General features: G+C 30.2%; 1 protein-coding gene across 1 annotated transcript in view; it reads left to right on the top strand.

Moving 5' to 3' along the window:
* The window catches only part of LOC111625941 (transmembrane protein 231-like), a 29,575-nt gene that overhangs the window by 13,250 nt on the left and 5,057 nt on the right, over positions 1 to 11,268 (top strand). The window contains exons 2-3 of the mRNA XM_023369204.1: positions 8,271 to 8,487; positions 8,559 to 8,722. Of these exons, the coding sequence (XP_023224972.1) occupies positions 8,349 to 8,487; positions 8,559 to 8,722 (303 nt within the window). The 5' untranslated portion in view covers positions 8,271 to 8,348. The remainder of the gene's footprint in view (positions 1 to 8,270; positions 8,488 to 8,558; positions 8,723 to 11,268) is intronic.

The raw sequence follows: 11,268 nt of genomic DNA, 5'->3' as shown, positions 1-11,268 counted from the left end.
TATCTTGATCTAGGATTAAGAAGAATGCTTGAAGCCATCTTGATCTAGGCTCAAGAAGGATGCTTGAGGCTATCTTGATATAGGATCATAAAGGATGTTTGAGGCTAGGATCTTAGATCAAATTTCGTGAGATATGGGTTTCAAATTATATTTATCTACAAAAGAGGCTTCAAAAAGTACACATTGTTAAGGCCTTCGCACATTGCAAACCGCTACTGTTTATTAATAAAATGAATAATTGCTGAATGCCAACAAACGAGAATCATGTACAAATAAGGAGATTTTGAAAAGAAAACGGCAAAAAGCGACGATCAATTCAGATAATTTTAGTAAAATACTTCGCTGATTGACACCGATGCCTCTTTCTAAATCCGTTGAAGTATCTTTTTAATCTGATTCAAACTCGTTCGAGAGCTACAATATAATTATATAAATAAATGTAAATATATTTTCAATGTACTTAATGTAAGTGCTCGTATTTAATTTCAAGAATTTTAAACAGAGATAAGCTCTTCTAGATTCTTTTCCCAATATAATTTTACGTGTCTCTATGTATAGTGAGTACCTTATTAGAAAGAATTTTTATCGTTTAACTCGTCGCAATCTATTGCCATACTTATAAAAACTTGTCTTAAGTAGAATTTCGGGTTAAAGTTGCTCAATATGAAATTGTAGTATCGTTTAATACCGTTTATTAATATATATCAAGATGATAAAACGGAATATTCCTGGAATTTTGTCTGCACGTTCGTAAACTGAAACCCCTTTGAAGTATAATGATTAGGCAGAAATTTGTTGTTTTACATATTATATAGGTAAATTAACTTAAAAATTTTTAGTTTGGTAATCAAATTAGACTAGTCTTTGAATTTTAAATACGTTTTTAAGCATTAATTATTATTCGTGGGGTCGAATTGTGTAATGTTTACGAGTCTACTGCATTAATTAGCCTCTTCAGCTGATTTGCAAATATAATGTTTCAAAACAAAAATTGTATTGTTTTGAATATAATTTTGTAGATTTTGAGGATAAAAACGCTTATTAATGAAATTTATTCAGTTTATTTTGTTATAAAAACGTTACAAATTATCTATAGTTGAGGGTATGTTAAATGATAAATTGCTATTTATTATACGGAAACGTTTCTAGAGGCTATTTTTTACTTCTCTAATCACGTATTAAATTAATAAATGTTTGAATAAATATTATCCTTGACTTTTGGCATTCATTCTTTTTATTTTTTTTATTTAAAATTTCGTAAAAATCTTGGCAACGTACGAGAAACGATTTATCTCAATGAAATTTTTATTGCGTAAATAACACGAAATTAGACGTTGGAATAATTTAAATTTCAATGAATAAATTCTCTAATTTCAAATACAAATGTAAATAAAAGCGTTAGGAAGACTTTAAAGTTGAATTTTGTTTTAATTTTCCTTATTTCGTCGCCTTAAATTTTCTACTTTGCAGACATGTTTCCTTGTAAGTTGCTCAGAGGCACATTTTTTAAATTAAAATGACAGAAAATGCTAATTAAATTAGAATAAAATAAGCATGGAAACGGCTGCGAAATTATATATTTTTTAACTGATAAATAATTCTTTTATTTTATAAAGAAAATTTCATATTTAAAATGAGCGTAGTGAATGGCACAATTAAATAAGGGAAGTACGGCTCTCAAAATTTTTATACTTCACTTGAAAAGATTTATTATTGATTTAAGATAAAGCTTCTTTATTTAGGAATACAAGCGAATAACTAAGATGGGTGTGAGCCTAAATATAGTATTACGGAATAATCGTGCCAAATCACAATATTTTGTATTCGGCTTATGATTCTAGAGTAATTTGATATTATTACTTGCATTTATCAATGCTACGGTTGATTATTCTTGAATGTCTTCTGATTAAAGAACGTTAAGTAATCGAACTTTTTCTTAGACCTATAACAAGATGGCCGACTGTTGGTAACGATAAGCGAATGATCTGATCTACTAAAACTTAATTTAAAAGTTAATTAATTATATAAGAATATTAATAAATTCATATATTTATTAATCTGTGATTGATAAATATATAAAAAGCTTAGAAACAGAGTTTTTTTTTTGCATTGCAAGGTGTAAAGATAGCATTTACATTAAATAAATTAAGATCCAATGACCAAATATTAATATTTCAACATGATCGAGTGGCAAAGAAAAAATAATTCATAAACGATTAGCAAATAAACTTAATTTTATAAGAGTCATTTAATTTAGGATCATAAGCATGGGCATCTGCAGAGGGGGATGACCATGTTTATAATTCTCGACTATGGAGGTATTTGATGAGGTAATGTATAATATAATCTACTTACGAAAAAAATGCCCAAAAGATTAAATAATTACGTCACTAAATTTTTATTTTATTTGTTTCTAAGCTTTTTCTTTCCTCTAGAAAATTTTCTGCTGACGCCCATAATCGTGAGTAGTGAAAACCGGATACCAATTAAAAAAGAATGTTAATTAATGGATTTTCACGTTATTAATGATAGATCCTGTTCTGGTTTTCTTTTATTTTCAAAGATAAAAAAAGGTTTATATATATATATATATATGTGTGTAGTTTAAATGGATGTCAGGAATGGACAGATCGTTATTACTAGTGCTAACTACATTTTTTGTTTCTTACTCATTGAATGTAACAGGAAATATAATAATAACATGAAATTACCCATTATTTTTAATTTATTGTGTTTATTAGACAGTAATATTGATTTTAAAAATGTTATAGTAATATCCAAAATACGATAATTCAATCTTTTGATATATAATTAGGCTACACTAGAATGTCCCAGACTTAATGGATCAGCGATCACTCTATGGGGATCTGGGATCGAATCCGAGCAAGCAACTATGGAAACTTTTCTGCCCCAGACCTCTTTCTTAAACTATGGTAATAGTTTAAGAAAGAGTCTGGGCCCTGGCCGCCTCCATTACGGGCCTGGCCAAACCAACAATGGGTAAAGAAAAGGCCCTCTTACGCGTCGTAAAGCGCAAAAAATGAATAAGAGTATATAAATTAAAAACTAATACTAAAATAATACTGGAGTATAAGCCATATAAAGTATTTTACTATTGTACAATTGACATAAAAAATAAAATAAATTATGTGAAATTTTAATTTTAAAATTAGAATTTTTGAATTTTATCACTTTCAAACTTTTTAAAATGAAAATCATTTTATTATCAATAGAAATTTTAGTAATTTTTTTATTAATGATAATTACAGTAGACAATTTTTCCAAATATTTTTTAATGCAGGTAAACATTAGTCAATAAAAAGATTAAGTAATTACTGTATAAAAATTGGTATAAGAAGATAAATTTTTACATTTCAATAAACAAAATTTGCAAAATGTCAATTATAATAGGTATAAAAAGGTAAAGGGGTAGCTTGTGTATGTGAAAAAAGAACAGTTGACCAGTTGCTTCAATTTTCAGTTTTTTCCTATAATATTTTTAAATGTTTTAGGTATCTTTTTATAATTTTTCAAAAAAAAAAAAAAAAATTTAAAATAATTCAGAAGGAACAAATACACAGTATATATTTATATATTTTTCCTTCTATAATTTTTCTTGTGTATTTATATTTTATAAACCTACCCCTTTGGAAAATATAATAATCCAATTTGATAACAGAATAATCTTTAAATATTAGCATATTACTTGCTAATTTATTATTTAGTATTTAAAATTAACTGATGTAATTTTACATTACACAATAAGTAAAAAAATTAAACACTTTTTAACATAGGCTATCATCAATTCACCATGAAAACATTCATTACAGTTAGGGTAATTCTCATTTATACAATCTTTTCTAATGTTTTTTATAAGCATGACTGATACTTTATTGACTATTTTAATTTCAACATTTAAATAACTATAATTATAATATTCATTGTTTGAATCATTTTTTGCTCAGGTACTAAAAATACAATAGATACAGGATTCTCTTATCATTAATTAATGCTGGGCATCTCATATATTGTGTAGGATGTCTGGTATAATTATTATATGGCATATAATAATACAAGAATATCGGGCATCTAATATTTTAAATAAATTGGGTTTTTTACAAGACTGCTTAGGGAAAGAAGCGAGTTAAGAGAAGGCTTTCTTTTCAATTAATGTCTTGTTTGAGACATCATTAAAAGGCAAAAGTCAAAATATCATTTCTAGTGTCCAATTATCTTAAATTATCCCAGAAATAATGATTGTGTTCGTTAATTTACTATATTGTAAGCAAATTTCTTCGTGCTATAAAGATCGGCTGATTTTTAATAATAACGTATATATTTTTGCAGAAGATAACCTTCACAGATGCAAGAACAAGTTGATAAATCTGCATTTTGGACAAGGTGATGTCCAAAGTGTATATTATTATTATTATTATTTTAATATAAGGAAGTCCGCAATATGTTGCAAAATCATAATATAATGAGGAAAAAATGCTATATAAATATTTTCATAAAAGTTAACTTAACAAAAATTGTTAAATTCCATTGCAAAATGTTACAAATTATTAATGATGTGATTAAATTTATTGTTATAAATTAATAAATATTTATAAAGAAAAATTTCTTTTGTAATATAATTTCTATAGTTTATGAAAAAAGAAAATATTGTAAAATTTATAATTGTTTCTTTTGGGTTGCTAACATTCTTCCATTGCAACAAGAGAAAACTCTCTATATAATAAAGATTTCACTTAAAATATTGCAAAATAATTATACGTATTAGACCATTTTAACTCATCTCTTTGTTATAAACTTATTAAATATTTTAAAGAAAAATTCAAAATACAGTGGGTGATCGGTTAACGAACATAATCCGTTCCAATATATTGTTTGCTATCCGAATTGTTCGTTAACCGATTATCGATTTGCCATAGATTTTTATGGGAATTTGATTAATCCGTTCTAGAGACACCCAAAAATTAAAAAAAAAATTATATACTTTCTTACTACGTTTATATGTAATAATAAAAATGCATCTATACACAGTCTTGCATTTTTATTAGTCATGTTTTTTTCCGTTTGTGGGGGTTAAAGAATCTGTCTAATGTCGATTGCTTTTCTCTTTTCTTCAGGATTTTTCGGAAGTAATTAATAGCATTGTCATTGTAGAGATCCCAAGCCTATTAACTTCAACCTGGTTTGGATGCCATTTTAAGACCATTGTTCTGACATCCTCCCACTACTTCAATAGCAGATGTCGGCATTAATCCTCTTCTTCAGAAGAAAACATATCTCGCCGAGTTTCTTGGTGTTCTTCATTCAAGAGTTCTTGGCGTTCTTCTGTCGTCAGATCAGTTTAAGGTTCCATTATGAGCGCTTCAATATTCTTTATTTCTCAGATGTGATTTTTGTTACTCCTTTAGCTGTTTGAGTCTTCTTGATTATACAGTATCTTTCTTAGATAAGATTGAACTGCGGCCTACTATAGACCTGTTCAAGTCATATTGCTCAGCAACATCAGACATCTTCTGTCCACTATTGCTGTTATACTCTCACCTTCCGAAAATAAAAACCGATGCAAAACTTAACGAGTGCCCGCCCGACAGTCTCGCGAATATTATAAAAAATTCTTTCTGTCAGAAAAATAAAAGGCTGGAATTACAAGGGAGGGTTTCAAAGTTCGGAGGAATACTTTCCGATCGGTATATACCGGGTTGAGCGTCGGTGTCGACATCTCCCGCGCTGAGAAAAGTTTCGAATTGCTTCCAGAAGACAAGGGAAGACCAATCGGTATTCATTATTTTATGTCGTTACTTCTCGTGTTTGTTCTGTGACGTGTTCGTTATCCGATTTGTTCTTAGTCCGAAATGTTCATTAACCGATCACCACTATAACGCAGATTTTACGAGTTTAAATGTATTTTATCAGTATATTTATTCATTACACTATTATACACTCATATATACAAATAATAATTAGGAAAAATGAGTACATCAACTACTAAAATTTTGCTTTATGGATTATTTTATAGGCTTACTCGATCACATTATGGTTACATACATCTACTGTACCGTTCATTTCGTAATTATATAGAATTTATTTCTTTATTTACATTATAAATTATAAACTTAAACAATTATAGGACTGTTTGTTAGTTTTTCAGTGCTTTTCATCCGTTGATCGTAACTTAATCCATAATAACAAAGCTATCTTAATCATACTCGATGATATGAAACTTCCAGATAAGACTATTATATACAGTATATATCATTTATACAAGTAGATCTTTCTCGTATGTCTTTCAATAAATGAAAATTTAGGAAAAATTACTTTGGCAACTTGAGAAAACTCCTTCATAACACACGTCAGATAGGTGTGGAGTGTTTATTTTAACGGCTGATTGATAATTCTATGAATCGCATGACTGAAACTACTGAATCATAAGTACGTTATTGATAATTAAAGAGGAGGGAAATCGTACAGATTAGTAATTCTCTTAGTCATCATTGGGTGTATATTGTTACTACTAATGTATAAAGAAAAATAAACAAATGTCGGATAGAATTGTATTATTTTTAGAATGTTGTTATTACATTTTCATCAATTAAATTATGCTATTTATACTTGTTTATTTCGTGAAATTGCATAATTGCTATGAATAAATATTCATAACGGCTTCTATCCGATTCTATGACTATTGAATGAAAGATTATTTTTATTAGTACATCTTTACTACATTCTACACTATGACACATAACTGGGATATGAATATTTGTAAGGGTTTTATGATGATGATTTCAAAGATCTGCCATCTCCAAGGATTGAATGTAAAGTTTACTTTTATTACACAGATTTGTTCTTTTTACATTAATAATAAAATAAACAATCATTGGATCAATGAATTCTATACAGTAAACCATTCTTATTAATTTAATATTGCCAAGTTGCTGGTGACTCAGTTAGTTGATAAATAAGTTACTATAATTGCGTTTACGTCGTTGATAACAATCCCCATTCAAAAAGGGGTCATAAGAGATAAGAATAGACGAAAAACAGATTTGAAAAACCCGCTATTTTATGTGCTAATTGTCCTCTTAATTTTGTATCCCGTATGGAGTTTTTTGCATGATTCAGATTTTATTCTTAATCGACAGGCCAAGAATAAAATCTGATATTAAATATATTTGCTGTGGACTGTTACTCAAATTAATAGAGAAAATTATGTGTAGATCAGCAAGGCTGAAAACAGATTATAGATAGGTTTGGTATAGATCCTGTAATTGCTTTCATAATTGAATCCAACCTGGATGAAGTAAATTTTCTAATACTTTACACGAACAATTAGGTCTAACAAGTACTTTTAATGAAAACATTTACTTTAATATATTTTTAACGTTATATATTTAAACTCTCCGCCCTATGGACATTAAGAGAGCCTCTTTTTTTTAGCAAGCCCATTATGGGTTCGGCCAGGCCCACAATGGGGCGGCGTGATGGTGTGAGGCGGGATGGTGAGGGACATATCCGAACGGACCATCCCCGAAAAATTTCACGGGTGGTCAGTCACGGATACGTCGGTTCCTGTCCTCACTCCCCGGCCGCTCATTGTGAGCCTGGTCGAATTTTTTAGCAAGCCCAGTATGGCTTGCTAAAAGAGGCCCTCTTAGTGCCCAAAGGGCGAAAAGAGTTTTAAAAAATGGCCGCTATGGATACTAAGAAGGTCTTTATATCGGGCTCATTGTCCATTCTAGATTCGGCCACGCCCAGAATGAGGCACCGCGCGGCCGGGTGTTGAGGGCCACGGTCCCGACACATCCGGAATAGATCATCTCGAAAAATTCCTGGGTTTTTCGACCGTCTCGGATTCCCGAGAGGAAGGTTGTCGTCTTAATCACTTACGTCGACGGCCGGATGACCGAGAGGTGAAGACGGCAGCCTACCGCTCTGGGGGACCCGGGATTGAATCCGGACTAGTCAAAAAGTCCTCAGGAAATTTTCGGGAGTGGTCCGTCCGGATATGTCGGGCCCCGTCCCTCACCACCCGGCCGCTCCATTGTGGGTCTGGCCGAACCCATAATGGGCTTGCAAAACGAGGCCCTCTTAGTGTCCACAGGGCGGAAAGAGTTCAAAAACAAAAAAAAAACTTACGTTAGCCATATATTATTTTAAATCAAATGTACATAAATTAATAATAAACCTAGTTAATTATTTATTTTTAATTTTACCAAATAAAATTTCTTTATTAATATTCAATTCATTCCTTTTGAAAGAATTATTAACTTCGAAAAAATATTATATTTTTCATCGATCTGGCAACACCAACATTTGTTTACATGTGACGAGCAAGCATGGTCGTGTACGAAGTGTTTTCACATTCGGTTCATACTAAATATAAAACAACGATTTGTTCGAAAGCCACAATATATTATGTTGTATCGACATTTTTCATGATAACGTTACCGTTTATAATCGCATACCGAACAGAAGGTGAGTAAATCAGTTTTTATCCGCTCGATTTAAAATAATTTCCTTTAAAAGATTGACGTTATTGTTTACAGGATTCTGGAAAAAAATCGAATTCTACAGAGAACAACCTCAAGTGAAATTTAAGCATGAATTACTATTAATTGTCGAGACTAGTGAAGATAACTTATTATTTTGGAGTTCTTATCCTCGATTAAATGAAATAACATATCAAAATATCCGAATTCCTTTAATAACTGTAAGTTAATATTTCTATTAACTTAAAAATTGCTAATTAATATATATTGAAAAATAATAATGGTATTTGTATAAATAGAATATTTCTAACTTTTCTTCTTCAACTTGTTGTTGATGTAAGTTGCTTGTTCCAAGAAAATGCTTTGCAATGGAGATAATCAGTATCTCTACTGACACATCTTTCATGGGAATTTTCTTAGTTTTTTTTATGTATTATTCAGATAACATGGAAAGTATATTGCAAACCATTGTATTTACATATAGGGAAACTCGACACATTAATTAATTAATTATGCTTTGGGAAAATTAGTTGTGGATGTGAAGTTGAGTTGATTAACAGGAATGGAGTAGCTAAGCTGTGCTAGGGATGGGAGCTGAGGGACATAAAGTTGTCACCAACATGACCCAAAACTTCAATTTTCAACATTACGTTTGACACTTTTGTTTTATTATTTTCATTGTTTTCTCCTAAAATATATAAAATTTTTCACAATGAATGAACATACAAAGTTGTATCATGTATATGAAAATATAAATTATCTGTACAATTTGCAATGTAAGCAGATAGTACGACAGACAATGTTGTAATGAAGGCACTATTGGATTTGTTATAAATGAAATCCTATTTGGCTTAAATAGAAGGAATGCTAAAATCAAGTTGTAGAATAGTATATTATGCAATTAGTTTATAATATAGGCAATTATTGCACGAATGGAAATTTGGGACACGAGCAAAGCAAATGGGCCAATTTCTATGAATGTCATAATCGCTTATCATAAACAAATTGTCATATGGTATTTTATAGTTAGACTATACCTGTAACACTATACTTATGGCTTATGGCATGGGTGCCACAAACACTGTGTTCATACATGATTTTGAGTTCCATAAGTATAGTGTCTAGGTGTAGTCAACCACAAATGTTTTTAATCTCTGAAAATTATACAAAACAGGGATTAGCTATTTTATATTTACAAGGAAATATCCCAAATCTCACTGATTTTGATGAACATTTAGTCACAATAAATACTAATCAAAAGATGATTTTTTGTGAAAAAAATTAGCTGCTAATAAATACTTGTTTATGAGATATTTCTATGACTGACCATCAAAGCACTCCATTGTTCATCAATAAAGTCTGTTGATGTCAAGATGTCCACAGATAATATGTTAAATTTCCAAAAATAATGGTATTAATCTCATAAGAATGATTACAGAGAATTTGACACATCAACAAAGCAATCAACACCAATCACCCCAAGAAACTGAACTAAAAAGTCAGATTTTGTAAGTAAAAATCATACTTTTTTTTTTTTTTGACAATGAGATTAGCCTAATTTTAGATATAGAATACATGTATGTGGATGTCTGTTGATATGAAATTGAAACCAACAGAGGTTGGAGTGTGTGGTATAAGGCAGGTTAGCTATTTGTCTATCCATCTATCATCTGTCTGGATAAAGTAACTCAATTTTCATACACTTTTCAATTTCTGATCTAGTTGAAACTTTGCATACATATATATTTCCAATGGCAATGCATTTTTTTAGAGTTTGCAAACAATTTTAACCATTAGCAAAAAATTAATGAAAAATTAAAATTTGTAAAAATCTGATAACAGATGGTGCTACACATAGGGAAAACCCTTGCCTGTTTTTAGTTGTATTGTTGACATAGAATCTTATAACTCAATGTTTCACCCACTTCCCAATTAAATGCTAAACCAAGAAGAATTTCAATAATTCAGTGTTACATATATACAGTAAGATGCTTCTTAACACTGATTCAATATAATGCAGTCTGCTTGAAGCCTTAAAAAAAAAAACAGCTCAAAATTTACACTGATTCAAATTATAGCGGCATTTCATTGATTCGTATATAATACAATTATTACCAACTAATCAGCAAAAAGTGACAATTCATCAGAGTGCTGTACTTTCCTTCTATGTTTGTTTGGTGCAATTTTGGAAAAAATATAACATTGTGGATGCCATAGACAATATCGACTTTGCCTGGCAAGAATTAACTGATAAGTGCATGAATGAACTGTGGAAGAACTTATGGCTGAAGATATCCAAGAATTCTCAACAAGAAGAGCCTATCGTATTGTTAGGTTGACCAAATTGTCAACCTAATTGGTACAGCAGGACTAGGAGATGCAGACGAGCAGCATATTGAGGAGTTACTGCAGATTTCTAGTGAGAGTCTTACCGACAGCTATCAACAACTGGTAGAACATGGAATTCATGTAGAACTGGAAAATAGTGATTCTGAAAATGAAGAACCCAAAGAATTTCTCTACAAATTTCCTTAATAAAAGTTTGGTAACAATAATTGAAATCGTTGATCAAACTGTAGTGAATGATCCAGATTTTGAAAGGATTGCAAAAGCAAGATGAGGCATTTTGGATGTAATCTCTTGCTACTGACATTTGCTTAAGGAAAGAAAAAGAAGCGACAAATGAAAACTATACAACTTTATCGCAAAAAACAAGAATTTCAGAAAAGTCCAGACCTTCATTACAAAAAATGAAACTTTACATTTC

The sequence above is a fragment of the Centruroides sculpturatus genome, unplaced genomic scaffold (genome assembly GCF_000671375.1).
Source record: "Centruroides sculpturatus isolate CEXI.00-Female unplaced genomic scaffold, Cexi_2.0 scaffold448, whole genome shotgun sequence".
Lineage (NCBI taxonomy): Eukaryota > Metazoa > Arthropoda > Arachnida > Scorpiones > Buthidae > Centruroides > Centruroides sculpturatus.
Note: the sequence above shows the minus strand (reverse complement) of the source record. Positions and strands in the feature narration are given on the sequence as shown.